The 26,668-nt window shown below is 60.5% G+C and overlaps 4 protein-coding genes across 7 annotated transcripts in view; 2 read left to right on the top strand and 2 right to left on the bottom strand.

Annotated features, from left to right (window-relative positions):
* Positions 1-909: 909 nt before the first annotated feature.
* Positions 910-7,207, bottom strand: NDUFA11 (NADH:ubiquinone oxidoreductase subunit A11). The gene is made up of 4 exons (XM_079917948.1): positions 6,893-7,207; positions 2,767-2,859; positions 2,532-2,654; positions 910-1,092 (listed from the first exon to the last, which is right to left on the bottom strand). The coding sequence occupies exons 1-4, from the start codon at positions 6,987-6,989 to the stop codon at positions 980-982; spliced, it is 426 nt and encodes a 141-aa protein (XP_079774074.1). The 5' UTR covers positions 6,990-7,207; the 3' UTR covers positions 910-979.
* Positions 7,208-8,024: 817 nt separating this feature from the next.
* On the top strand, positions 8,025-11,310 carry VMAC (vimentin type intermediate filament associated coiled-coil protein). The gene is made up of 2 exons (XM_079918739.1): positions 8,025-8,284; positions 9,457-11,310. Exons 1-2 carry the CDS (start codon positions 8,094-8,096, stop codon positions 9,773-9,775), a joined length of 510 nt encoding a protein of 169 aa, XP_079774865.1. The 5' UTR covers positions 8,025-8,093; the 3' UTR covers positions 9,776-11,310.
* Positions 11,311-11,364: 54 nt separating this feature from the next.
* Positions 11,365-14,314, top strand: CAPS (calcyphosine). Of its 2 annotated transcripts, none has more exons than XR_013827578.1 (4): positions 11,365-13,070; positions 13,151-13,328; positions 13,470-13,880; positions 14,190-14,314. XR_013827578.1 is itself a non-coding variant. In XM_079916745.1 (4 exons), the coding sequence occupies exons 1-4, from the start codon at positions 12,988-12,990 to the stop codon at positions 13,844-13,846; spliced, it is 570 nt and encodes a 189-aa protein (XP_079772871.1). In that variant the 5' UTR covers positions 11,365-12,987; the 3' UTR covers positions 13,847-13,867. The 2 variants fall into 2 exon arrangements, 1 of the variants encoding a protein (XP_079772871.1); XM_079916745.1 differs by lacking the exon at positions 14,190-14,314 and having other exon boundaries at positions 13,470-13,676; positions 13,745-13,867.
* The window catches only part of RANBP3 (RAN binding protein 3), a 54,629-nt gene continuing 41,804 nt past the window's right edge, over positions 13,844-26,668 (bottom strand). Inside the window, exons 9-18 of one of the 3 annotated variants that reach the window (XM_079916739.1) lie at positions 26,477-26,595; positions 24,864-24,977; positions 22,868-22,971; positions 21,619-21,697; positions 20,409-20,511; positions 19,834-19,958; positions 18,321-18,441; positions 16,428-16,570; positions 15,847-16,030; positions 13,844-15,761 (exon numbers count right to left, since the gene is read on the bottom strand). In XM_079916739.1, the coding sequence (XP_079772865.1) occupies positions 15,718-15,761; positions 15,847-16,030; positions 16,428-16,570; positions 18,321-18,441; positions 19,834-19,958; positions 20,409-20,511; positions 21,619-21,697; positions 22,868-22,971; positions 24,864-24,977; positions 26,477-26,595 (1,136 nt within the window). In that variant the 3' untranslated portion in view covers positions 13,844-15,717. The remainder of the gene's footprint in view (positions 15,762-15,846; positions 16,031-16,427; positions 16,571-18,320; positions 18,442-19,833; positions 19,959-20,408; positions 20,512-21,618; positions 21,698-22,867; positions 22,972-24,863; positions 24,978-26,476; positions 26,596-26,668) is intronic. The other 2 variants (XM_079916740.1, XM_079916741.1) reach the window with 2 other exon arrangements.

Below are 26,668 nucleotides of genomic sequence, written 5' to 3'. Positions count from 1 at the left end.
ATTAGCTGGGGTGGACAGAGGAGGAAAGCAAGGCTCCAAGCTTGGCTTTCAACCATGTCCAGGCCCCCAAGAGAGGAGGAAGGGGAAGGAGGGACGGGCCACACACCAGGGAGGGGGTGCGTGAGGGCTGCGACCAGCCTGGCCCGCTCCTGCCGCCCCCGGGCCACCTGCAGCCCCCAGACCCCTGCCAGGACCTGATCCCACCCTCATCCGACCCTGCTCCCTAGGGTGGGGCCCCGAGAGCCCTAATTTATGGCCCGTCGAGGTATGCTGGAACATGCCGGGCCTTCCTTTCTGGCTTCCAGGAAGGACTGAGCCAGCTGTGCAGAGAGCCCAGGGCCAGGCCGTGCCAGCATCTGGAGCCGCCTAAATCGCCAGGCCCGACAGGCAGCAGCGGCCGAGGACCTCGGGTCCCTCTTCTCGTTGCCGTGGGTACCTGCCCTGAGGGCTCCCGGTGGCCTGTCACCCACCTGTCGGACGGGGACGAGGCTCCGGGGCCAGGCTGTCCAGGGCTCTCCGCTCCAACACCCAGGAATTTGGAAACGGGCCGTGCATGGGGCCTGGGCGTGTTTTCCACATGCTGTTGGCTTTGGGGGGAGGCCCAGAGAGGGGCCTGCAGGGGGGGCCGCAGGAAGGGCTGTGGGCAGCAGGGCCCAGTCCCGCCCCATGGGCTCCAGCCCGCCAAGAGAACAGGCCGAGGCCCGCAGACCCCTGCCCGACGCCTGCTCCCTCCTCCGGGGCCCAGCTGGCGCCGTCGGGCCGTCAGGCACAGACCCAGATGCCTTATCTCCTGCCGCTTCCTCACTCCTCCAGCATCCGCCCTGAGGCCCTCACCAGCGCTGGCCTGTCACCCAGCACTCCTCGGACAGGGCTGCACCCCAGAGAACAACGGAGCAGGGGAAACTCACACAGACATACACAGAATTTATTATTTTTAGACGAATTTCAACCTGCCTGAAGTTCCAGGAGGCGGCAGGGCTCACACCTTGGGCTCTGCAAACACCTTCCAGCCCTCCAGCTGGCCCATCTTGACCAGGGCGGCCGTCATGCCCATGTACGCACAGGCGGCAGCTCCAATCCCGTAGCTGTGGGCTGTGAGAGCGGGGAGGCTGGCGTCAGGCACGCACGCGGGCAGCTCACTCATGCCCACCCGGGGCGCCGGCAGTGACCGCGAGAGGACAGCCCCCACTCCAAGCTCGGGTGGCCGGGATGAGCCCCCAGGCCCCGTGCCTTTGAAGACACGTGGCGTGGAAACAGGCAGGGAGGAGGGAGGAGGGAGGCAGCAGTCCAGGCTGCTGGGTCCGGGGGCGGGAGGGGACGGATGGCATGTTGGTCGGTCTCAGCTAGTGTCCTGGCTGAGCCTGCCCTGCGGTCCGGGAAGCGGAGAACACAAGACGCCTGTGGCCTGAGAACGGCCGCAGGAAGGGGGTCTGCCTGCTGGGTGCGGGGCTCACACCCCCATCGCAGGCTCAGGGGCGCTGGTCAAACCCAGACCCCAGCCAAGGTCTCGAAGCGAAGGCCAGGAGGGCGCGGGCCTTCTTCCTCAGCATCCTCCCTCTCTGCCCTGCTGGAACCGTCCACGGAGCACTCCCGGCCTGCTGGGCCCTAGGCCCAGCGGTTTATCTGAGTGTGGCTCTGCCCGCCGCGCACCCCTGCCCCACCCAGGCGAGAAGAGCCGTCTGCTTCCTAGTCCAGGCGGCTCCACTGTGCAAGCCTGGCCTGGGGCCCAGCCCGCCTCCCACTAGGGAGGCATCCGCTCCTGCTTCCCGGGTGCCCTCGGGCCACCTCATCCCCCCTCGGAGACTCAGTTCCTGCATCTGTAAAGTGGGGATGGTGAGAGCAGCTCCCCTGCAGGGCCCTGGGTGCTGGGAGAGGGGCTGCAGCTCCAAGGCCAGCCCCACATGCTCCGTGCGTGCTCAGGGGCCGGCGGGGGAGACAGGCGGCGACCTCGTGTTCTCTGACAAGACGCAGCAGACAGAGGAGAGAGACGCGGCAGACAGGAGAGAGATACGAAGCGAGGGCGGGCGGGGGCCAGGATCACACACCCTGGATCGTATGTAGGGGGCTGGAACAGCGAGAGGGACCGCCGTGCTGACATCTGGGGGAAGGGTGTTCAGGCAGAGGGCACAGCCCATGCCGAGGCCCTGGGGCAGGACCGTGCCTGGTGTGCAGGGGGCACAGCAAGGAGGCCACGGGGCTGGAGCAGAGCGAGCGAGGCGGCGAGGGCAGGGAGGGGACGGGAACAGTCCACGCGCGGGGCCTCGGGGGGCCATGCCAAGTGTCACAGGCAGCCACAGGAGGGCGAGAGGGTGTGGCGAGGTGGGCGCGGGTAGCTGCCTGAGCAGCAACAGCTGAAACCACTGCTACGCTAGCTGGTGGCCAAGGTTCAAAGGTGCTGGGAGCTCTCAGGGCAAGGGCCGGCTCTGCAGGTGGACGCGCGTTCTTCCTGCCCGCCGCCCCCACCAGGCCCAGGCCCAGGAGACAAGAGAGGGAGGAGGGGTGGCAGAGGTCAGGGGCGCGGGCTCACTCACTGCGTGCTCCCAGGGCCAAGCCTCCGGCGCAGCCTCCGAGGAAGTAGTTGAGAGGGTCGTCAGGCTTCTCGCGGACCTGGGCGCTGATGCAGGAGGTGAGGCCGAATATGGCACCGATGGCAGCTGTAGGAGCGGAGGGGAGGGACGGGCCCTGAGTCTGAGTCAGGGGCCCAGACCAGCGCCGGGAGGGCCCGCGAAGGAGAAGCCCACGCGCCGGGTGGTCTCGCTCGCTCACCTGCGGTAAACGTGTACCGTCCTGTCCTCGCCACTCCCTCCAGGAAGGAGGCCGGGGTCTGGAGCGCCACGCTGTAGGCGGAGGCGATGAGGCCTGTGGGAAGAAGGGGCGGGGAGGTGAGTCAGACCCGGGCCCTGGCTGGGGGCTGGCCCCTCCCCATCCCACAGTGACCGCTCCCTTCATCCTCACAGCAGCCACCAAGGTGGCTCCTGGCGCCACTGCTTGGCCCAGGAGGGGCTGTTTCAGTCCCACAGTCGATGAGCTGGGGCCCAAACCCGGCTCCGAGGCCTGGGCTCTCACCCGCCCTCTCCAGCCCCCAGGCCTCCCCCTACCAAGGCCTACAGAGTGCCACCTGCGTCCCCCTGCCCTTGCTGGCCCCCCGCAGGGCACCAGCCCAGCACACGGCCTCCGCAAGGATGGGCTTGGGCCTTGGCGGCTGCGCTGGCACTCTGGCCCCGCTCCCCACTCCCACGACAGGCTGCATCCACCCGCAGGGCCCAGGGTTCCTTAGCAGAGGCTCGGAGGCTCGCTCCGGGGCCACCAAGGCCTCTTCCTCGCCACCGCCGGCCTGTCCCTCGGCCCTGGCTGGCTCAGCCTCGCCACTCTCATCAACTCTTACATCTCCGCCGCCGCCCCGGCTGCCCTGCCCCTGACGTTGGCTTTTACGTGTGAGGGGCCCTGGTGGGGGCCAGGCCTGGAGCCAAGTGCCAGGTGGGCGGCCAGGCCTGAGGTCCTAGCCTGGGGCATCCTGAGGGAACGCAGACCTGGGCCGTGTGTGGGTCTGGGGTAAGACTGGGGCAGCCTCGGGCAGCCTCCCCAGCCAGACCCTCTTCAGTGGACATTAGACCAAAGGCAAGCTGGCTGGCTCCAACACGGGGCTCCCCACCCTCCAGCTGACCCTGCTCGGGGCAGACAATGCACCCCTCCTCTCCCGACAGACCACCAGGGGGAGCAGGCTGCCAGCACAGAACTCCTGGGGCCAGCCCACCCCAGACAAAACACAACTGCCACTTGCCAGGCGGCAAGGGCACCCACCACCCCATTCACCCTCCTCGGGGCCCAATGGGCTCAGTCCCCTCTGATCCGTCGCTTCGTGGGCAGGGCGGGGGGTGTCCTCAGACAGGCAGAGCGACTTGCCTGATGCCACCCAGCAGAGCTGCCTGGAAGCCAGAAGGGTCTACGCCAAAGGCCAAGCGCCACCTTCACCGATGCCCCGGGGATGTGGGCCCCGCCAGGTCCCCAAGCCTGCAGCTTCTGGAGACCTCACAGCTTGCGTGCAGCCCTCACGTGACCTTCCTGGCTGAGCAGTGTTCCCCCCCAGCCCTGGCTGGGGTTCAGCTCACAAGAGCTGTGGGGAACTTTTCACACTGCACAGCGGGGGTAACCTTGAGAGCAACCCCGAGGCCAAGAGGGCCACCCCACTTCCCAGACAGGGAAACTGAGCCCCAGGGACGACAGGAAAAGAGCACACACACAGAAGGCTCCCTCACGCAAGGCGCCCACCTGAGGACTCCCCAGATCAAATCCCTCCTAATCTCATGATGAACCCTAGGGTCCCTGCTCCCCTCAGAGCGGCTGAAGGCTGGGAAGGGGGGAGGGGACCAGAGTCTGGGGTTCCCCCAAGCCTGCACGGCCCGCCCTGGCCCAACAAACCCCCTTCTTCAGTCATTCTCTCACACGTCCCCACCCCCAAACCCCACCTTGCAAAGAGGCTGAATCAGAGGGGGCTCCCCATCCTGCCTGGGACCTGGGGAGGCACGATCTCCAGAGCTGGGCCAGGAAGCAGGAGTTATGACCCTCTGCCGAAGAACCACTGACAAGATTCAGTGACGGTCCCCAAACCCAGTCAGGCAGTGAGTCCTGGCGGGGGAACCTGATTGACCCCACCCCCATTTGCCTGCGGTCCTGCCTGAGGGACGCCCAGTTCACAGGCCACGTGGGACACAGAGTGCCCCACAATCCCAAGACCCCTCAGAAGTCCTTTACCTGGGAGCGGATGACCTGGAAGGTGCCGGACTATCCCAGGGTCAAGGACTGGCCCCCTCCCCCCAGCAATCCTTCAGTAGGTGATGTGCCAGCCCGCGTCCCCGGGAGCCCACCTAACTCCTCAGACGCTGCAGCCGCCCTCCCCAGCACTCGAGAGTCTCTACTGACTCGGCCCTTCCACAGGCTCCCGTCACCCCCTCAAAAGGCCCCTCCCCAGGCCCTCCGCCTGCTCCTAGCCTCCTGAAGTGACCGTCTTGACACGGTGCACATTCATTCATTCACAATCTGTAACTGTGGGCCCACATACATTCATTCACTCGTTTATTGTGTACCTTCCCTCACTCATTAATTCATTCACAAGTCACTCATTCATTCATCCTAGTTACTGTGGGCCTTCCTTCTCTCATTCATTCACAGTCATTCATTCACTCACGAAGTCACTCTTTCGTTCACTCCTAGTTACTGCCCTGTCTTCCTTCCTTCCTTCCCTCACTCATTTGTTCCTCCAGTTATTGCGTTCCCACGGGGTGCTGGGCTGGGCTAGAGCCCAGCTCCCTGCCCTACAGGGGCTCACCATCCCAGGGAAGCCAAGCGTGAAACGAGTTCCCTGGGTGGAGGGCTGAGGGGCGGCAGGGATGGAAGGAGCGGGGAGGTGAGGGAGGATCCAGGAGCACGTTTAATCAGGTCCTGAGTGTTGAGTGGAGTTGGTCAGTGAGAAAATGCGGGCGGGCAAAGTGAGTGACACACGCACACAGCAACGCCCTCGAAGACCCCCGGGTCCCCTGTAGGGCTCCTGGAAGCCAGCGACCACCCCCAAAACTGAGTCTCTCCACGACCACCCGACATAGCGCCTCTGTCAAAGGTTTCCACCCGCACCCCCTCAAACACCCTCCAACAAGCCCCCTCCAGGCTCTGTTCAAGCAGATGCCACAAAACCCATCCCCTGGGGCTCCCCCTTCAGCCTTCCTGAAGACCCTTCAGGAGGACCCTGGAGCCGCATTCCTTGCCCCAGTCACCCCCAGGAGCAGACCGGGATTTGCAGCCCGGCTCCCAAAGACACCGGGGCAGTTCATCCACCTCTCTAACCTTCAGTTTCCGCCTCTGAGAAATGAAAATGATAACGGTGCTTCTTATTAAATATGCAGAAAATGGTAGCGTTGACTAGGTCCTAATGCAAAGCCTCCCAGTGCAGACTCAAATTCTGCCAGGCCCTGTTGCAGGAGCTGGAGATACAGAGGTGGCCCCCAAACCCATCATACCTATGTCTCAGACTGAGATTGGGAAGGAGACTAGAAGAGGCTAGACTCCAGGGTCTCTCTCCCCTGCAGAGGATTGCCAGGGCTGTGCATCCCCTCAGATTCCCCCAAGGCTACCCTTATGGTAGCTGCTGACTCACTTCATTTATCATCTCCGCAGCGCCCCTAAGACCCCTCTGATGGCCCCCAATAAAAGTTTCAGATGTCTCTGACCACCCAGTTCTCCTGGATCCTACAAAGACCTCATCCCACTCCAGAACCTTCTCAAACTTCTGCCTTCAGACACCTCAATAATAACCCACGATCCTGCCAAACTATCTCAAAGACACCAGTTGGAAAGTCTCAGAACCCTCCAGCTTCTCTGACACCGATAATGGCCCCGTCCCACTCCACCACTTCCCACTCCATCACTTTCCCAGAGCCTGGTGAGCGTTTCAATAATAACCTCAAAATGCCAGCACCCAGGGATTTTGACGACCCCAGTGACCAGCTTGTAACATGTACCACGACCTTCCAGGGCCCTCCAACCCTGCCACACCCATCCCCCCACAACGTCTATCTCACACCAGCGGTCCCCATGGCCGGCTCAGACACCCCGACGATGGTCACGTACCACTCCGCGAGATTCCCAGTCCCCATGGGACCCCCTCGGACTGCTCCCAGTGACCCTATGACCTCTCTGCGCCCTGTGAGTTAGTCCGACACCCTCACAAAGTCTACCTTGTACGAGAGCCCCCGAGCGTCCCAAGGCCGCCCCAGACACCCCGACGATGACCACTGCCACCCCGCGAGATCCGCTGCCCCTCCAGGACGCCCTCGGACAGCCCCCAGTGACCCCACGGCCTCCCTGCGCCCTCCGCCCTGGGGACCCGACCAGCGCTCACCAGTGGCACCACCGATACTGGTGGTGGCGTAGGCCTTGTGGTGGCACTCGGTACCTTCGGGGATGTCCCAGTACTGGTGAAGAAGCGTCTTAGCCATGACGGAACACCCCGGGCCCCGCACCGCAAGACCCCACGGCTCCCAGCGCCCAAGGGCGGACGCCGCTGACTCTCGCGAGACTTGCTGGGCGGCGCGCTCAGCCTCTCTTGCGGGCGAGACGGCAACAAGCGAGCAACTTTATTGAGCGCCGCGGAGGTGGACACGGGTCGCGCTCAAGCGCTTGGAATCGGGACTGGCGTAGAGGAAGAGCGCGTGCAGCCCTGGCCGACTTCTGGAGGGGGAAACTGAGGCCGACCAGGATCAGTGAAGGCAGATGTCGCTAGTTCAGCTCAGAAGGTCGTGGGTCAGGAGTGGTTGACTCCCGGAGGTGGGGCCTAACTAGGGGCGGGACTATCAAAGGTACTAGGCCTATCCACAGGCACAGACGAGACCGCGGGGCCGTACTCCACTTGATAGGAGAGAGACGTCATTATGGGGCGGGACGTGGCGGGATGTGGCCACTCCCAGCGCCCGAATCTGTGGGGAGGCTTGGTTACGCCCAGTGGCCAGTCTTAACCCAGAGTCTGAACAGCGTGCGACTATTTGGGAGCGTGGTCAGGCTCAGGGGCTTAACGAGAAAGTGTCCAATCCCAGTGCTCGGATTCTTAGCACGATGTGGTCTGTGCCTAGTTTGTGGCTAGTCCAACCCCTGGGCGGGATGAAGAATGCTCTAGGCTTGGGGCGTGGCCAGAGCCCAAACATAACCTGAAGGCTTGTGGGCCTGACCAACCCGGCGTTAGCTTCTAAGTGGGGGGGGGGGGGGGGGGGTTGGTCCTGTCTCGAGGGAATGACCAATCCTGCTGCCAGAGCCCGAACTGGGGCGCCACCAGAGGACAAGGCCAACCTGGGGGCGTGGTTTGTTAAGACCTTGGCCAATCTTGGAGTTAGGCCCGGCTCAGGGGTGGAGTTTCGAGTTGCCGGAACCAGCGAGGGTGTTCGAGTTTGAGGAGGGCGAGACCCAGCCCTGGAGGCGGAGCCTAGCAGTGATCGCGGCCAATCACGCCGAAGCCCTGAACGGACCGCTGGGGGCGTGGCCCCGTGGGCGCGGCCGGACCGGTTCCGGGCCGCCCGTGGGCGTGGCCGGGCCTGGACCGCGGCGGGGCCATGTCAGCGCCGCCGCCCTTGCAGATCCGCGAGGCGAACGCACACCTGGCTGCGGTACACCGGCGCGCGGCGGAGCTGGAGGCGCGGCTGGACGCGGCCGAGCGCACGGTGCGCACCCAGGCCGAGCGCCTGGCCCGCCACGACCAGCAGCTGCGCGCCGCCCTAGACGAGCTGGGCCGCGCCAAGGACCGGTGAGGCTCGGGGCCGGCCACATGGACTTCTCGGAGGAGGTGGGCGGAGGCAGAGCCGAGACTGGAAAGGAGGACCGGCAGGGGAAATCGTGTGCATTCACGTGGAGCCGGACTACTGGTGGGATTGGAAAAACAAACACCAAAATACTTGACTTAGTTTTCACTATGTAAAGTTGAGAGGTGTCATACAAGTGTGGGTATCTAACTTAAACAGGGTCCATTTTACCACTAGGCAAAATCGGCTGGTCCTGAGTGGTGCAGGGACCACCAGCCGCCTGATGTAGGTACTGGAGCCATGGCAGGTTCTTGAGGAGGGGAGGATGGGATGATATCAGCAGTTTTGAAGAGTCCCTCTAGCTGAGGGTTGAAAGGGATGAGACAAGTGCCCAGGGAGGAAGGTGGTGCTGAGGACCGGGTGGGAAAAAATTCAGAGCTGGTTGGATTCATTACTTCATCTTTACTGAGCATCTACTATGGGCCAGGCACTGTGCTGGGTATTAGGGCACATCAGTAAGACCTATGCAGCCCTGCCCTCAAGCAGACACATTGTTAGGCAGTTCCAATATGGGGTGATTGGGTGTGTGTGATGGAGGGCCACACGGCTCTGAGGGGGCCCAGAGGGAAGGCTTCCTGGAGGGGGAGCCATCTAAGCTGAACAACAAATAGGAAAAGAGGTAGGGGACAAGGGAACTGCAGGAAGAGCTACAGGGATGGATGAGAGAGTGTGTTAGTCTGCTGAGGTTGCCGTTAAAGAATACCACAGACTGGGTGGCTTAAACAACAGCAAATCATTTCTCACAGTTCTGCAGGCTGGGAAATCCAAGATCAAGGTACTGACAGATGCAGTTCCTTGTGAGGGTCCTCTTCCTGGCTTGCAGATGGTCATCTTCTCACTGTGTCCTCACGTGGCACAGAGAGAGAGCAAGCTCTCTGGTGTGTCTCTTACAAGGAAACCCTCATGACCTCATCTAAACTTACCTCTCAAGGCCCCATCTCCAAGTACTATCACATTGTGGCATAGGGATTCAATATATGAATTCGGGGAGGGAGGGACACAGACATTCAGTCCATAATAGGGGGACTTTATCCTGACAGGGATGGAGGTCGGGAGCAGGGGAAGAGAACCTCTGGCTCCCCCGTGCCATAACTGCCCCGTGTTGCCTTCCTGCCAGTGAGATTGCCGCTCTCCAGGAGCAGCTGTTGACCTCCGAGGCTACTGTCCAGAGTCTGCAGGCTGCCGTGTGCCGGAGGGACAAGCTCATCAGGCAGCTGCAGCCCCGGGCTGAACTGCTGCAGGACATCTGCCGCTGCCGGCCACCCCTGGCTGGGCTGATGGCCACCCTGGCTGAGGCTGAGCGCCTGGGGCCCTTGCCGGCCAGTGTCCCCAGTCACCCACTCCCTGGTGGGCCCAGTTCACACCTTGCCAACAGTACTGGGGAGGAAGAGGACAGGGACCACCTCCAGCCTGCTGTGTTTGGGACCACTGTGTGAGTCCCAGAGTAGATTCCAGGATGGAGAAAGAGGACCCCTACGGGGACTTTTTCCACTGCTGTGGGTGTCCTTGGGGGTCACCAGTACCCCAGAGAGGACCCCGTGGCAGAGCCATAATCCTGTCCAAACGTCAGAACCTGCTAAAGAGTCATAGGTTTCAAATGGGCGGCCTACAGGAACAAACGCAGATGTTGAACCCGGAGAGAAGTGTTTGTTTTTTTAAAAACAAAACTTTGAATCAATCAATCACCCTTGTTGGAGAACTGGCAGTGCTGACACAAAAATCTGGATTTCTAGCTTCGGACTGGGCCGTGCCTGCCTGGATCTGAGTCCAGGGCACCCTCTTCAGTGAGTGTGAGTTTCAGGCCCCACATGTCTCTTAGGGCCAGATGTCTGGCCCCTGAAGCATCTGAGTTTGAGACCTCTCTTTTTCTAGTGGAGGCGGATGATTTGAGTTTCTCTCCCTTTCCCCCTTGCCCTGATTTTTGTTCGTCCCGAAGCATTCCCCATCCTAAAGCTTTTTCTTATTCTCATCTCAGTCCAGAATTGTGAGCCTCAACCCTCAGGCCATTTTGCATTGGTTATATGAAGACAAAGTTTTAATCCTAGATTTTTTCCCCCCAAACTCTATCCTTCCCTCAACGCAGGGAAGAGTGTGTGCGTGTGTGATGTGCTGAGATGTCTGCAGCCAGGCTTTGCTGCCCAGGCAAACTCGGGCACCCCATAAGCTTTTCTTGATAGCGTCCTGCCTCAGGGTCTTGACACTGGCTGTTCCCTCCGCCTAGAATGCACTTCCCCCAGCTGTCACATGACTAGCTCCTTGTCACTCAGGTCTTTGCTCAAACGTCACCTCCTCCCAGAGGCCTTCCCTGACCACCTTATTGGAAGTCATTCTTCTCCACTCCACCCCCACTGCCTCATTTGATTTTCTTTATGTAACTTCTTACCATCAGAGTGGAAGCTCCATGGGGGCAGGGTTTTTGTTCTCTGTCACCAGTGACAGGCACACTCTGGGACCCCGGTAGGAACAGGATGGGTCTATGGGCCCTGAAGAGAGCCAGGGACCCCAGCACATCCCATGAGGCGCCCCGGCCAGTGTAGCTTTTGTAGCAGCAGCTGGCTCCTTTTTATATTCCTTAGAGAATCTATTTTTTCACTCCTTATTTCTATGCTGCCCTTCTTGGCCCAAGATATTCGGGGTGCTTTTTTTTTAAAATCAAAACAGGGAACCCTGTGCCCTTCTCTGCCCAGCCCAAGTGCCTGGCCTGGTACCATGGTAGCTTTTTACCGCCTCCTGACTCAGGGAATGGTCATACCAGGAACCATGGCGGGGCACAGCCCCTTTCAGCCCGGAAGGCTCAGCGTCCACCCTCAGCCCTCAGGATGGGGCCGCCTGGCGTCTCACAGTGACCCCTCAGTGTGGCAACAATGGCCCGGTTTTCTCCTTTGGACGAACAGGGGTTGGAGGGTGCTGTTTGTACGAGGCGAAGGCAGGCTGGCGCCTGTCGGAGCTCAAGAATAAACCAAATGATTTCGTGGCATTGGTCCTTCCTCCTTTCTTCCTGGTGGGGGAGCTGGAGGGGGGCTGCTGTGCTGCTCCTGGTCCAGGGTGGGGCCCCGCTGGGTGCGGAGACACAAGTTACAGCCCCGGGAGCTTGTGCCAGGCACTCCACACACACGGTTGTGTCTCATCTCCTCAGACAACTATGCACACAGGCATCACCCCATTCTACAGCTGTGCAAAGCAAGGCTCGAGAGAGGTAAAGTGAAAAGGGCCTCTGGGTCGGAAGGGCCCTGGCCACTTCCAATTTTTTATTGTTGAAATTCTGATTCTCTTAAAAATGTGCAGATGCCCAAACAGAGCTACAGTAGTTGTGGTTACATTCTACATTTTTCTATATATATAAAAAAAAATCCAACATTTGTAACCCTCATAAAAATACACAATGGAGTATTTCTTTGCCTATGTAAAGAATTTTGGACTGCAGCAAGCCACAAGAATTTCTGCAGCAGAGTGCCACTGCAGTTTCTCATAAAACTGATGGTGTTGCAATCAGCTGTGGCTTGAATCGCAGCGCCGGGTGGCTTGTGATCCACGGCTTGCCTTCTGACTGTGGCAGCAACTTTCGACAATACCACTGTGCTGTGTGCAACTGCAAGCTTTGAAAAGCTTCTGATGATCTCTGGGTCTCTGCGGGTGGTGGCGTCCCCAAACGGGGGCCCACGTTTTTAGTCCTGGGAAATCCATTATCATTTTCAGTCCTGACTGTTGGTGTAACGCTCTCGGTTGGCAAGATGTCCAAAGTCTCGACAGAAGGCATTCAGTGATGGCAGCCTTGGTTCCTCTTGGATTACGGATGTCAGGGGTCAGGGTCGCTTCTCCGGCCGGTACTGGAGCCCCTGGCTCAGCGGCTTGTCATGAATGAGCCAGCCCACCAAGTGATGTTTGAGACCTGGAAACCAACCACCAGGTGACCCATATTGACTGGCCCTAAGTAACTACCAGGAATTGCTTTGTTCAAGTCAACGTTGATGTCTGTAGGACCCAGCTGTGAGCACCACCTGCTGGACAGGGGCCTGGGTCACCTCGAGTCCTTTAAAATTGGATCCCTCAGCAGCTTTGGCTGCGGCCGTGTGAAAAGGGGCTGGTGGCTGGTGAAGCCCAGAGAAGGGAGGGGACCTGCTCCAGCTCACACAGGAATTGGGCCTTGCCTCCCTCCATCCAGGACACTGGTCCCCACAGGGCTGTGGCCCACCCTTCCTCCTTGTGGTTAGGAAGTGACCCCCTCCCCCCCACCACCACCTGGGCCTGGCTTTATCCCAGGACCTGGGCACTGCAGGGAGTAAGCGAGCAGGACAGCACGTGGACAGCGGCGGCAGCAACAGCACTGCCCTGTGCCTCTCGGCCCGCCATATGCCCCCACAGGGCCATGCTGAGGGCCATGAGGCTCTGGTGCCTAGAGAGTTACAGCTGGGGCCCCTCCCAGTCTCCAGGGTACCGTCCCTTAGCAACAGCCCGGCCCGGCAGGACACACTGCCAACGCTGGGCAGAGCAGGCAGAAGGCAGAAGGCAGGCGGAGCAGCTACCCGGACTCCAGGACAGACGAAGGCCAGGTGAGTGAGCGGGGGCACCCGGCCTGCAGCCTGGTTGCCGAGCGGGAGCCCCTCCAGATCTCTCTCCCATCCAGCAGCCCAGGGAGCCCTGACCCATCATGGATGCTGTGGACGCCACCATGGAGAAGCTCCGGGCCCAGTGCCTGTCCCGAGGGGCCTCAGGCATCCAGGGTCTGGCCAGGTGAGCTGTCCCCTCACACCTCCCCAACCCCCCGGATCACTTTCCAACCACGCTCCCTGCCCACGCCCCCTGCCCCCCAGGTTTTTCCGCCGCATGGACCGGGACAGGAGCCGGTCCCTGGACGCAGGGGAGCTCCAGCGGGGCCTGGCCGAGCTGGGGCTGGTGCTGGACACAGCCGAGGCGCAGGGCGTGTGCAGGCGCTGGGACCGTGACGGCAGTGGGACGCTGGACCTGGAGGAGTTCCTGCGGGCACTGCGGGTGAGGCCGGGCGCTCGACCGCGCGTGAGTCCCTCCACCCTGTCGTCCGGGGGTGCCAAGTCCTTGTGGGCTTATCCACATCGGTGTGGGGACTCGGGGGACCTCCCGAGCTCCACCCCCCCAGTCACCACCTCCCCCCAGCCCCCCATGTCCCAGGTCCGGGAGGCAGTCATCACAGCCGCGTTCGCCAAGCTGGACCGCAGCGGGGACGGCGTGGTGACTGTGGATGACCTCCGGGGGGTGTACAGCGGCCGCGCCCACCCCAGGGTGCGGAGCGGGGAGTGGACGGAGGAGGAGGTGCTCCGCCACTTCCTGGACAACTTTGACTCCTCCGAGAAGGACGGGCAGGTGGGTGCGCGGGTACCACCCCCTCTGCCCACGCCTGCGGTCCCCCCTGACAGCCCATCTGCCCCCAGGTCACGCTGGCCGAGTTCCAGGACTACTACAGTGGCGTGAGCGCCTCTGTGGACACGGATGAGGAGTTTGTGGCCATGATGACCAGCGCCTGGCGGCTGTGAGCGGTGCACACCCACTCGGCTGGCACCATGCAGCGTAGGGCCCCACCTGGCACCCCTGGGTCAGGGCCCCTCTCACCTGGGCTTTGAGCTGAGCAGCCCCGGGGTGGGGGATGGAGGGGATTGTGGGAAGATTGAGGCCGCAGAACCGGCTGGACCAGGTCTCCAGGGACACGGCTTGGCCACCAGGTGTCAGTGGGACAAAGGTTCCAACGATGGGTCACTGGTTCAGGAGCCCAGGGAGTGAGACCCTCCATGCCCACGCCATGCCGACCCCAGGTCTCCTCCTGGGTCTGCTCAAGTGAACCCTGTCAGCACCCTCACCCCTCCCTCGTGACTCCCCCAGGAAGCCAGGCAGCGCCCGGGTGGGGAAGCAAACTGCTCTTCTGTGACGCAAGGCTCTGCACGGAGCGGCCGGTCTTGGAAGGCAGCCGAGCTTGGTCACCTGCCCAGGTGTGGAGTGCGGGGCAAGCCAGGCTGCTGAGGAACCGTTCCTGGCCAGGTTGCCTGGCTTCCTGAGGCCCCTGGGGCATGCGGGAGGCCAGAGTTTTAGTTAAAAGTTTTAATGTAGTTCCCAAATACATTTCATATGACAATCTTACATAAATGTTCCAAAACACATGGGCGTTATCTGGTTTTACTTGTCACTAGTTGGCTAAGGCTTAAAGCAGAGAAGTGTGACCGGATCTGCTGGGAGGGCCTTTGGTGTCGTCCCGTGGCTCAGGCGCGGACGCGGATGCGGGCTGCACAGGCCACCCTGAGGTGTGGGCGGCACAGCTCAGACGGGCCTCCCCCTCACCCTGTGAGGGCCCTGTGCACAGAGGCCTCCTCTGCGGGCCCCGCCAGGCGGGCGGCACCCAGCTGGCTCTTGGCCACGCTATGGGGTGGGGCGGGCAGAGGGCGCCGCTCCTGTGTGTGCTGCGAGCATGGGTTCTGCCCATGTTGTCTGGAACCGGTCCGCTCGCTGCCCCCTCCTTGAAGGCCCTGCCAGGGTCCCCCTCTGCCTCTCACAGAGGCCCCCAGCCCTCGACGGTCTTGGGGGCAGAGATGTCCAGGGCTGGGCAAGGAAGGAACGGCCAACAGCAGGAAGCAGGTTTTGCACCTGGGTGCCTGATGACGGGTGACCCATGTTATGGGGACAGACAGGAGGATGGGGGGGAGCCCTCCCACGCCCTCCCATGCCCAGTGACCCTTTTCTAGATAGGCTCTCCAGGCCCAGGGCCCAACCCCTCCGCACCCCACGACTTGGCCTGGAGGAACCCCAGGTGGGGAGCACCCCTGGCATGGGGGCCGGGGCCACAGGGGGAACGAGGACGCAGCCCACGACGGAGCCGTGCCTGCTCAACACACAGAAGAGAAGCGCCTCGATCTAGGAAACCAAATACAAAGCCCTGGGGGGAAAGGAAAGGTCTAACAATCAACCCCCCAAATCAGAACGTGGGAGCTGGGAGGTAAAGACAGTAGTAACAGAAGGTCCAGCAGGCCCAGCGTGACACTGTGTGGACAGACCCGGTGCCCGGGCAGGTGGAGGCGGGGAGAGCCGGCGACACGACGAGGGTGGGGTGAAGAAACGAGGGGTCCCAGTCCCAGTGAGAAGCCGTGACAAGTCTTAATGTGCCATTTCAATTCAAGGTGGGGAGGGAAGAAATGTTCTTTTTCGTTTTGCTCATCAATATGATGAGGTTCGTGTCCCAAACCACATTCAGGCAGTTCCCGAGTCTGCTTCTGAACGGGACGTGCGGATCCAGACTGTGGCCACCCAGCGGGGAGTGTGGTTCCCGAGCCCCGCGCCTCGACGCTGCCGGAGGGAGGGGCGGGCGGGCGGGCAGACAGACGGACAAAGCAGCAGGCTCGTGGGCAGCCGGCTCCCGGCGCTATGTGCTCCCGGCCGTCTGCCCGTCCCCTTCGTCGCCAGCGCCTGTGGGGAGCGGTGGCCTGGCCGTCAGGTGTCTGACCTGGACACAGCCCCACCCCTTGGGTCAGCCCCGGGACCCCTGGCTCACCGCCTCCGGTGGCCCCCGACGGGGCCAGGACGTCGTCGTCGTCGCTGTCGTCCTCGTTGGACGGGGCCGCCCCAGGCTCGGGGGCCGGCGTCCTGGCCTCCTGCTCCTGCTCCACGTGGCTGCGCAGCGCCAGGATGCGGTGGTGCAGGGCCGCATACAGCTGGCCCGTGTCCTTGGAGCTGGCCTGGTGGAGGCAGAGGGGAGGGCCAGGTTACAAGGCCTCACGGGGAGACCCCTCCTCAGGTGACGTGGCCGCAGCCCCTGCCGTAATGGGATGTCCCAGCTCCCGGGCTGGACTGGGGAGGAGCCTGACCTCTCTCCTCGACAAACCCGGGGACAGCAGACCGAAGCTCCCCCAGGTCCAGGGCCTGTCCTCCCGAGGGGTCCACAGAGCCTGGGCCGGGCCAGCCTTCGGTGAGCCATCCCGACCCTGGAGGCCTCCTACTCTCCCCGGCCAGGCCCTCAGTGCAGGGCTCTGAGTGCTAGGCATGGGGCTGCCCTGCCCTCGTCCGGGGGCTGTTTGGACAGCTTTGTTCCCCGAGAGGCCGGGGGCAGCCCAGCCCGTCCCTGGGGCTGCTCACCGAGATCAGGAAGACCTTCACGCCCTGGTCCTCCGTGTCCATGGCTGTGATGCGGATGCTCTTCTCACTGGCCTTGTCCATCTGCATCTGGGCCCACAGCTTGGTGTTGAGGATCAGCCGCAGGCTGCCCTGGGTCCGCATCACTGCAACCAACGAGGCCATCAGCTCTGCCCCCCACCCCTCGACGAAGCCGCTACGAGAACAGACACAATCTGCAGGAAAGCCAACACCCCCAGGGTGAAATCCCACAATCCCCCCAAGGTCCACGAAAGCCTCCTGTCTGCTGAGCGGCAGCCCTGGCAACCTCCCACCCCTGGCGGCACATCCAGTGGATGGAGCTGGTGCCAGGACGGCGGCTCCCCTGGGGAAGGGGCTGGTCAGGCGGCAGCAGGAGGCGGAGGTGGGTCTGCACACTGGGGACACGCCACACGAAGTCTACGCCCCCTGACTGTCGCCACACACAGGCCAAGGCGCAGCTCCTGCCCCATGAAAAGGAGCTAACTGCTTAGAGGAAGCGTCAGGGCTGACCGCTGCTCAGAGCCTCCATCAGGAGGGAGACAAAGGTAGACTGAGGGCAGCACACAGTGGAGAAGAACAGGGGACAGGCCTCTCCTCTCTGGAAATGTGTGTGAGACCACGAGTTCCACCCACAGCGGGCCCAAGGCCAATGTTGTCCTGCTCAATTTGTCCGAGCCTACCCACCCTGCCCGAGCCCCAACCCCATGGACACAGGTGAGCCCTGGCCTTCCTGCCAGCCCGGCCCTCCCCACTGGAAAACCCGGAGCAGATTACAAGCGGTCACCCCAATCTGGGTGACCCTCACCCCCTCCAGCCCTCTGGGCCCGGCCTCACAGCCCAACCCACCCCCCGAGGTGGACTTGGAGGGAAGGAAGGTCAATGCCAAGGATCAAAGGCTGCGTGGGGTGAAAGGAGACGATGGCCGGGAAGGATCTCAACAAGGGAGGGAGCAGTGCAATTACAACGAGGCTGGTCACAGGCTGATGACCCAGGGGCAGAGCCACGAGCCGCGGGGGCTCAAAATCCTGCGCCCTCTCTGTCCAGATACACTTGCACGTTTCCATTAGGGAAAATGAAAAAGAACAGTGCCCGAACAGAAGCCCAAGTGCATAAAAACAGTGCCGAAAAGACGCAGCGTGAGCTACGCCTGGGCCAGGAATGGACGTTTCTGTAAAGGCCGCAGGACAATTTTAACTGGGGAGGATTAAAACAACAAAACAAAACAAACAAAAAAATGAACACACACGTTTCACATATATACAAACATGCCCGCACACACATCCGTTCTGTAACAAGCGTACTTCCGGGAATAAGATTCACGTGTAGATGGCCCCAGTAGCATTACTTTCAAGTCAAAAACAATTAGAAACAACCTACATGTCCGTCAGCAGGGAAATGGCTGAATACACTCACGGCCGATGGAATGTTAATTCATACAGAAGCTTTTCAAAAACAGTCATATTTTAGGGAAAATTTAATAACACAGGAACACGCCCACAAAACGGCAAGTGAAAAGAGCAAGAGACAAAGTCACCCCACTTCCTTAACAAAGATCCACAGAACAGGAATGGACCGCCAAGACATTCTTGGCAGACAGAGATCTCCCTCTTTTTGTAAAGAGATTTTCGTTGATGTTTGATTTCTTTGTTTACTCACCACGAAACAACTGACACTTTATAAGAAAATACGTTTGAAAATGGCTAAATCCTTTCATCCACTTTCACGATCAGGAAGAGGAACATCACAGAAGGGCTGGCGGCTGGAGCCTCTGGGCCAGGCCGGGTCCCGCAGGCTGAGGGCCGGCTGTGGGTGCAGACAGGGAGCCCCGCCCCGCCGCGCCCCAGGCTCCTCCACAGAAACCTGGCCGAAGCTCACCTAGTCGGGACTGCAACGTCCCATCGTCAGTCGATGCCATGTCGTTGAGTCTGAGCAGCCCCCGGCCTCTCTCCACCCACGACTGCGAGGTCTTGTCAAAGACAAACAGCTTACACTGGATCTGGAACACAAGGTGGCCCTCTGGGTGAGCAGGGACCCTGGCCGGCAGACAGACCCCGGGAGCCTGCAGGGAACCCGCGATGAACCAGCAGGGTCAACGAACTATGGTCTGGGGGACACGTCTGGCCCTTGGCCACTTTTCTGTCCTGCCCTCGAACTAGAATGGACTTTACATCTTTAGAGGAGTATTAAAAAAAAATAATCATTAAGGAAATGCACATCAAAACCACAATGAGATACCACTTCACACCCACTAGGATGGTAATAACCAAAAGGACAGATGACAACAGGTATTGGAGGATGTGGAGAAATCAGAACCCTCACACCTTGCTAATGGGGATGGAAAATGGGGCAGCCACAGTGGAAAACTGTTCTCCAACACATTAAACGTGGAGTTATCATATGGCCCAGAAATTCCACTCCTAGGTATCTACCCACGATAAGTGAAGCACGTGTTCACATAGAACTATTACGTGAATGTTCACAGAGCATCATTCTTAATACCTCAGAAGTGGAAACAAACCAAGCGCCCACCAGCAAGTGACTGGATAAACAAATGTGGGCTACCAATACAGTGGACTGTTATTCAGCCTTGAAGAGGAGTGAAGCGCCGACACACGGTCCACCAGGGATGAACCTCGAAAATGTGGACACAAAAGGCCACATGTTGTACGATCCCATTCACGTGAAATGTCCACAACAGGCAAATCCACGGAAACAGAAAGTGGGGTTGCCTGGGGCTGCAGGAAGGGGGATGGGCAGTGACTGCTCATGGGCACAAGGCTTCTTTTTGGGGGGGCAAAAATGTTCTAAATTAGTGAATACAGTAAAAACCACTGAACTGTACGCTTTAAAAGGTTGAATTTCATAGTATGTGCACTGTACCTGGATAAAGTTGTTATACAAAAAAAAAATGCAAGAGAGACCACACGTGGCCCTTTACAGAAAAAGTTTGCAGATCTTTTAAGTCAGTATCTCTCAAGATAGATAGATAAGAAAAACTGTGAGTGGGGGAAAAAAGTACCACTAAAAACCCCACATTAAAAACTCCCCAAAGCCACATATACGTGGTTTATAGACACACACGCAGGTATGTGTGAAAGGACGAAGGGCAGATGGAGCCCCACCACACTGGACGTGCTGCCCCAGGAGGGGAGGGAGATGGGACGGGGCACGGGTGCCATGAAGTCTGGTCTAAGAAAAGAACACAGCACCATCGGGACAAAATAATCACAGCTGTTGACTCTGGGTGGCAAGAGGTGTTTGTTACACGTCTTTGTAGTTCCCTGAATTATCGAGACTGTCTCAGAACAGACCGTTTTGCTCTAAAACAGAGCAGTACAAGAAGTCCGCTAGCCGCACCGACGGGTCCCAGAGGCCGGGCGCGCCTCACCTGCAGCACGTTGCTTTCGGCCTCCTCCCCGGTGATCACCTCCACCTTTTCCAGCAAGCACTTCCGCGCTGTCGCCTTGGTGTAGGCGGCCGCCGACTCGGCCAGCGACTCTGCAATGTTATTAGCTAAACGACATTGACTATTGATTTGGTCAGGGGGAGGGTGTACCTCACAGGACACCCAAAGGGTGGCTCTGGCCTCAAGGGGGCCAGCGCCTCGGGCCCACAGCGGACCCTGGCAACGCACCACGTAACTCTGCCTCGGAGTCTGCTGGGCGGCCACCGGGAGCGGCCAGTGCAGCTGCGGCCTCCCACTCTCCCACGCAGGCGAGGAGGGCAGACAGCGAGAGACCTCCGAGGGCGCTGAGGAGCGTCTGCCGCCTCAGGGCGAGGAGGAGGGCGACAACCACCTCAACCCCATCCTGGTCACCAGGCAGGGCCCCGGGCCTCGCCCCCCTCCTGCTCACTGGACAGCCAGCACGCACGGCTGTGGGCTGTGCCCGAGGGTGGTTCACAGCGTCCCCGCCCCTCCCTGCCTCCCGGACGCCCCCGGGAGAGGGCAGGACCGAGGCCTACCTTTCTCGGGGGTGGCCTCCTGGGACGAGGACTCGGACCCGGACTCGGCCACTGTGTTTTCTCTGTTGGCATCCGGGCTGACCTCATTTAACTTGGGCGGGCTCTGCGGGGAACGAAGGCGCACAGGAGGAGGGGGCGTGGGGGGTGGTCCCGGGGGCCGACCGCTGCAGGACAGGGAACCCCTCTGCCGGGAGGCAGCTCCTGGCGCCCCCCGCCCAGCAGAGGACCCCCTCTGCCGACGCTGGCCTCCCTCCCGCACTCTGGGGACCCGCCCAGCCCCAGCCCATGCACACTCAGCGCCTGCTGAGCAGCATCAGAGACAGGCGGTCCTCAGTCCTCACAGGCCCGCCCGGACGCGCACGCGAGCCGCCTCTGGAGCCTCTGTGGCGTCACCTGGAGGTGTGTGCCACCAGCCGACCTTGGGCCACCTGGTCCCCCTGGCCCGTGAAAGAGTTCTTTGCCTACTTCATCGTAATCGAAAAAGGACAGTACTGACGCTCAAGAAAAGAAGCAGGCGGCTCCTTAGTGAAACAAACACTGAGACCAAGACGGCAGGAATCAGGTGGGCCCCAAACAGCGCCTGAGCTGCCCTCACAGTGGACACAGCGGGGCTGTGTGTAATGATTGGGAAAGAAAAGGAAGAAAGAGAAGGAAGCGGGTAACGACCCTAGAAGCCCATCCCGGGCTGGCTGGGCTCTCTGGGACCAGGATGTGGCCCGCGGTCAGCCACGTGCCTCAGCCGTGGTGTGTCAGGAGTGCAGGGGACACTGGAGACCCTGCAGGGTTGCCCCCTCGCCCCCCACTCTGTGCTGCAGCCTCACGGTGGCGATGGGGCTGCCCTCCCTTGGCTTCAGAGGTGGCACAGGGTGGTCCCGGCCCACATGGCTAAGGAGTCTGGCCTGACGGCTGTCACCGCACCTGCCCTTAGCTGGGAGGAAGCGCGGCCCGTGACTCAAGGGAAGCCCCTCTCAGGACGAGGAAGGACAGGATGCGCGACACTGGCTCCTACAGAGCCTTCCTAGGCCACCAGCGCCGCCCCCCGTTTAAGCTGAGTCTGAGCTGGGTCTTCTTTCTCTTACTTGAAAAAGAAAACATTCTAATTTCACAGGACTCAAGGCAGCAGCCACACCCGACGTGTCCCAGTGACCTGCGGGAGGCTCCGAGAGCCTTCCAGGCCCTGGGCAGGACAGTCCCCACGGGGGTCACTCACCAACACGCGCTCACTCATGTTCTGGCCAAATATGAATTTGCTGCTGGCGGCGTCCGCACTGTTGGCTGAGCTCTCTAAACTGAAGAGGAGACACGCTGTGAGCGCAGGGTGGCACAGGGCCAGGCGGTGTGCACGCCCACATGCGCGGCACACACACACGGTCGCACGGTCGAGGCCCCGCTCCGCCTCGGGCTGGGCTGGTGTGCCAGGGACAGGTACCCGCAGGCCTCCATGCCAGCCCTCTCCAGGCGGCAAACACAGACCCTTGGCTCGCACCGCCTGGCACCAACTGCACACGGGCGCCGTGTGACACACCAGATGCCCGTCTTCCCCAACCCCCAGGAGGTGGGCAGCACCACACAGAGGCTGAGCGCAGGGGCGTTCCGTCCACTCCCAGCAGACAAACCCGGCTGTCTCTTGCCAGTGGGCTGCCCCCGGGAGGCACTGCAGCTCTCTGGGTCCCTCCCCAGGCCTGCACCAAGGAGGTGATGCCTCCTATGGGGTGGCCGGCAGGTGACACAGGATGACCTTTGGGGAGCGCTCAGCAAACGGCAGCTGCCCTGGCGGTCACACTTCATCCGTTTTAAGACATCACAGGCTGCACGTGCCTCCCAATTTGGGAAACACTCAGGTGCAAAAAATGCGTCTTAAAATATCTGATGCACTCTGCTAACCGGGGGCCAGGCAGCCAAGCAGCGAGGTCACTGTTCCCATCGGGCCTCTCCGAGGTGGGAGCCCGCACGGCGCCTGCTCTCCTGGCCCATCTCCCAGGCAGGGACGAGCCTTCCTTCTCAAACACCCCGGCAGCCAGGCTGTTGGCAAGTGCCACCACCAGTAGCGCCAACGGCGAGCCCAGATCCAGGGCAGGGAGCACCTGGTGACAGGAGACAGCCGAGCTGTCACTGGCCCACCGGGTTCTGTTCTGGGCACGAGGCCCGGGTGACAGAGGTCACTCCCGGGGCTGGGCTGAACAAGCCCACGGGACTGGGGTCCTGCCTTAGATGTCTGCTGAAGCCCACCATCCCAGCCCCTCCACATCTGTGTCCAGAGCGGAAAAGAGGGAGGGGCTGCACGGTGACTGGGATTCTGGCTGCACGTGCCCTTGCCCTCCCGAGGAAGGACTGGGCTGGCTCCTGGTGCAGGAGGGTCCAGGCTTCTCTGGGCCCTGAGGCAGGTACCACGGGTGACCACGGGCCCGAGGCGGAGGCTCTCCCCGGACAAGGCTGGGCACCAGGCCCGAGGCGCAGACCTGGAGCTGATGTACTGAAGGAAGTAGTTGGTGGCGGCTGGCGCTTCTGAACTGGGGTGTCCGGCGTTCTCCATGTCCACTACTTCAGCGTTCTCATTTATTAACTGGGAAACAGAGAGGAAACACTGCTCAGAGAACGGCATGTCCTGGACCTCTGCAGCTCAGCCTGCGTCCACAGGCCCTACGCTGACATGCGGCATGGCTCCGTCTACATGTGTGTACCCTGGGGTGTGGTAAGAGTTAAGATACAAAAACAGTCCATAAGGCACTAGGGAGCCTTTTCTACCTTGTTTTAAAAAAGCACACTCAGGCTGGCACCTTGTTGGCATTTTTATCAATACTTCTGCACCGAGGAATCACAGGTCGCTTACAAATCTTACATTTTAAGGGGTTCATTATAAACAAAACAGAAGCATCATTTCTCAAGGCTGCTTCTACGCCAACTGCCATGCTAGCCTGGTTAAATACATTCTCCGATGAAACTCTCCCGGGAACGCTGAGAGGTGGGTGTTAGCGACCTTGCTCTGAGTGAGGAAGCAGAGGCTCAGAGCGGTTAAGAAACCACGGCTTTGAGTCGCCCCCCCATTGAGAAGCTGGGATGCAACCATGAGACGCCCGGATCCCCACGAGACATCGTCCCCACCCCAATCTCAAGGCAGCGAGGAACAGACTCGACCTGATGGCTCAGGCCAGGCCCCCGGTCCCCAGCATGGGTGGATTTCCAGGTCCTCCCTGCTGTTGCTTTCTGCTCCCAGGAGGGGGCAGCTGCCAAGGGACTCAATATTTTGCCTAAAGCTGTGCAACATCAACACCTATTCTTGTGTCTCTTGGGGTATGTGTGCTTCTACTGGACCGTGGGCACCAGAGGAGGAAGCTGACGGCGTGGCCTGACATCTCCTCCACACCCGAGACACTCTTGTTTTCTCGTTTCAGGGCTTCTCACCTTTTGCGTTACTGACCCCGGGCGCGGGTGGTTCCCTGAGCGGGGACGGGGGCTTCCTGGGCACTGTGGGGTGTTGGTCAGCATCTCTGGCCTCCACCTACTTAGTATCAGTGGCACCTACCCCCCAGCTGTGGCAATGACAAATGTCCCCAGACACAGCCACTGACACTGCCCCTCAAGCCTCCAGGAGCTTCTTGCCAGATGAGCTGCTGGAAATGGCACAGAGGGACCTTCAGTCCCTGGGGCTGGGACAGGTCTTCCGAGAGGGCCAGCGCGTGGGGTCCAGAACCCAGATCCCCTGCCACTGCCACATGCTCCCCACCCCCGACTCAAAGTCCCCAGACTAGACCAACACACCTGGGGGGCAGCCAGGAGGTGACAGATCCTGTTGCCTCCTGTGGGAGAGAAAACAGTATCTTTCCACCTGCCCTCCTTGAAAAAAACAAGGCGATGGCTCTCAACTGGGGGTGACATGGTCCCACGGGGAACATTCAGAACCGCTGGGGATGCTTTTGGTGGTCGTCACTGGGGGCGGGGAGGGGGTGCTGCTGGCATCTAGAGGGCGGGGGCCGGGGATGCTGCTCAACACCCTACAGTGCGCAGGACGGCCTTCCACAACTAAGAAGGATCCGGGCTGAACGACGCTAGTGCTGAAAGAAAGCCTGAAGTAAGCACAGAAAAATCTCTTTGGTGACCTGGAAAGCATCGGATCCTAATGTCTGCTTGTTCCTTGGCTATAAACACGTCAGCTGTCAGGGCTAAGGTGCCTCTCTCAGCCTGGCTCCTGGAAGAACGAGGGGGCCTGCCGCCAGGAGCCACCGCTCAGCCCCACACTGGCAGGGGTGGGGCAGGGTGGGGGGCAGCCGGTCGGGGTGCTGCCAGGAGTCAGCAGCACAGCACGGAAGGGACGCAACAAGCAGCTGCTGGGCGCTGAGGCCCAGGACCACCCCAGACACGGCCCCCACTCCCCATCCCCGGGCAAATGAACCTGGGGGAGGCGTAAAAAGATCCCTTCACTGGGTCAACAGCTCATCCGGCCTTCTGACCACATACCTTAACTCTGTCCCTCAGGTTCTGCCCGAACACAAATGCCTGCTGTGCAAGCTCCTTCTTCTCGCAGCTCTCCTCAGAAGCACTGCTGGACTCATTTTTCTGCAAGTCTTTCTCCTGGTTAAAACAAGCAAACAGAACAACTGAAAAGAAGCCACACATCAGCCCCGAGAAGCGAGATGAGCCATCTCACACCACTGCATTTGCCTGGCGTGAATCCTGTGGAGCGGGCCCTGGGGTGGGGGACCAGGGAGATGCCCTAGGGCTGGGGGGGACCAGACCTCTCCAGGGAGGGGGAGGGGCGAGGTCTTGGCAGTGCCCTCGTCACCGGGAACACTGGGTGGAGACGGTGGGGTGGGGGGTCACGTCCAGGTCTCCCTCCAGCTCAGAGCCCTAGCCACCAGTTTCTGAGAAGCAGTATGCTGTGGGAATGATTCCTTTTTCCAATTCCACTAACTGTGGTTTCAGGGTGGGGGGCTCAGGGACATCTGAAGATTGAATTGGAGATGTTCATTTTCACCATTTGAGCCTGAACATCCGGCGGCGGTATGGCAGCGGGTGGGGGAGGCAGAGGGTGGAGAACCTCAGGCAGCGACCTGTCTGCTGAAACAGGCAGAGTGGAGATAAACACACGGGTGCAATCTGTCTCCGTACGTGGAGCCCTGGATGTGTTGCTGCAACTCGGATTTCAAGTCCGTCTCTGCCAACCGCAAATGCAGGCTCTTCATTAAATGCCCCTTATTTTCAGCTGCTATGCAACGCTACTGGAAAACATATGCACCTGGCCTATATAATCCCAGAACCCTGGAGGACTTTTTTTTTAAAAAACAAACAATTTCTGGGCTTCCCTGGTGGCGCAGTGGTTGAGAATCCGCCTGCCAATGCAGGGGACATGGGTTCGAGCCCTGGTCCGGGAAGATTCCCACATGCCGCGGAGCAACTAAGCCCATGTGCCACAACTACTGAGCCTGCGCTCTAGAGCCCACGAGCCACAACTCCTGAGCCCACGTGCCACAGCTATTGAAGTCTGCACGCCTAGAGCCCATGCTCTGTAACGAGAAGCCATCGCAATGAGAGGCCCACGCAACGAAGAGTAGCCCCCGCTTGCTGCAACTAAAAAGAAAGCCTGCGCACAGCAACAAAGACCCAACGCAACCAAAAATACATAAATATATAAAAATAAAAATAAATAAATAAAACAAAGGATTTCTGAGCGAACTCCCAAGCACACTTCTGCCACTAGAAGCAGCACATGTGTATGAACCCCTGAGGAACTGCTCGGCTGTGGAAGAGGGACGGGAGACATCTCTCCAAGTACAGCGGTACAAGGCCCCAACAGACTACGTGCGTGGAAACGAAACAGGCCTTGGGCTATCCGGCCCTAAGTGCCAGAGCCCTGCTCGTGGCCCCTTTCACTCAAAACCAACTGTGGAGTTCTTGGTGGTCTGGTGACCTGGCCAGTCAGTTGTGGTTACACATGGAGACCTCTGAGCAAATCAGGATGCTTTAGCATGGGCCAGCTTGGATACAGCCCAGAGTGGTCAACAGCCCATGCGCCCGGTGAGGCCCTGAGAAGCTTCACGTGCGGTGCACTCCCTGCCCCATTGCCGACGGACCTCAAGTGCTGGTGCCTCGTCAGAGGGACTCCTCCGGGCGGGGTTGTCAGGCGAAGCCAATGTCGCTGCCCCCGGGCAGTCTGCCGGGACACTGACCCCGTTGGTGCCGCTGCTCGGGACTGTGGGGAGAAAAGGACAGCAGACATCTCAGAGGTCAGCCCGGACCACCTTCAGCACCGCTGCCTTCTACCA

The sequence above is a fragment of the Stenella coeruleoalba genome, assembly GCF_951394435.1.
Source record: "Stenella coeruleoalba genome assembly, chromosome: 3".
Classification (NCBI taxonomy): domain Eukaryota; kingdom Metazoa; phylum Chordata; class Mammalia; order Artiodactyla; family Delphinidae; genus Stenella; species Stenella coeruleoalba.
The sequence above is the reverse complement of the archived record's forward strand: the minus strand, read 5'-3'. Positions and strand labels throughout refer to the sequence as shown.

Bases quoted from the DNA above. Each gene is read 5' to 3' on its own strand.
- NDUFA11 (XM_079917948.1), bottom strand. From the start codon at position 6,989: ATGGCTAAGACGCTTCTTCACCAGTACTGGGACATCCCCGAAGGTACC. The intron at 2,655-2,766 runs GTGAGCGAGCGA...CCGCTCCTACAG, and splicing joins ACGGTACACGTTTACCGCAG to CTGCCATCGGTGCCATATTC. The intron at 1,093-2,531 runs GTGAGTGAGCCC...CCGCTCTCACAG, and splicing joins CTTGGCCCTGGGAGCACGCA to CCCACAGCTACGGGATTGGA.
- CAPS (XM_079916745.1), top strand. From the start codon at position 12,988: ATGGATGCTGTGGACGCCACCATGGAGAAGCTCCGGGCCCAGTGCCTG. The intron at 13,071-13,150 runs GTGAGCTGTCCC...CCTGCCCCCCAG, and splicing joins GGCATCCAGGGTCTGGCCAG to GTTTTTCCGCCGCATGGACC. The intron at 13,329-13,469 runs GTGAGGCCGGGC...ACCTCCCCCCAG, and splicing joins AGTTCCTGCGGGCACTGCGG to CCCCCCATGTCCCAGGTCCG.
- VMAC (XM_079918739.1), top strand. From the start codon at position 8,094: ATGTCAGCGCCGCCGCCCTTGCAGATCCGCGAGGCGAACGCACACCTG. The intron at 8,285-9,456 runs GTGAGGCTCGGG...CCTTCCTGCCAG, and splicing joins CTGGGCCGCGCCAAGGACCG to TGAGATTGCCGCTCTCCAGG.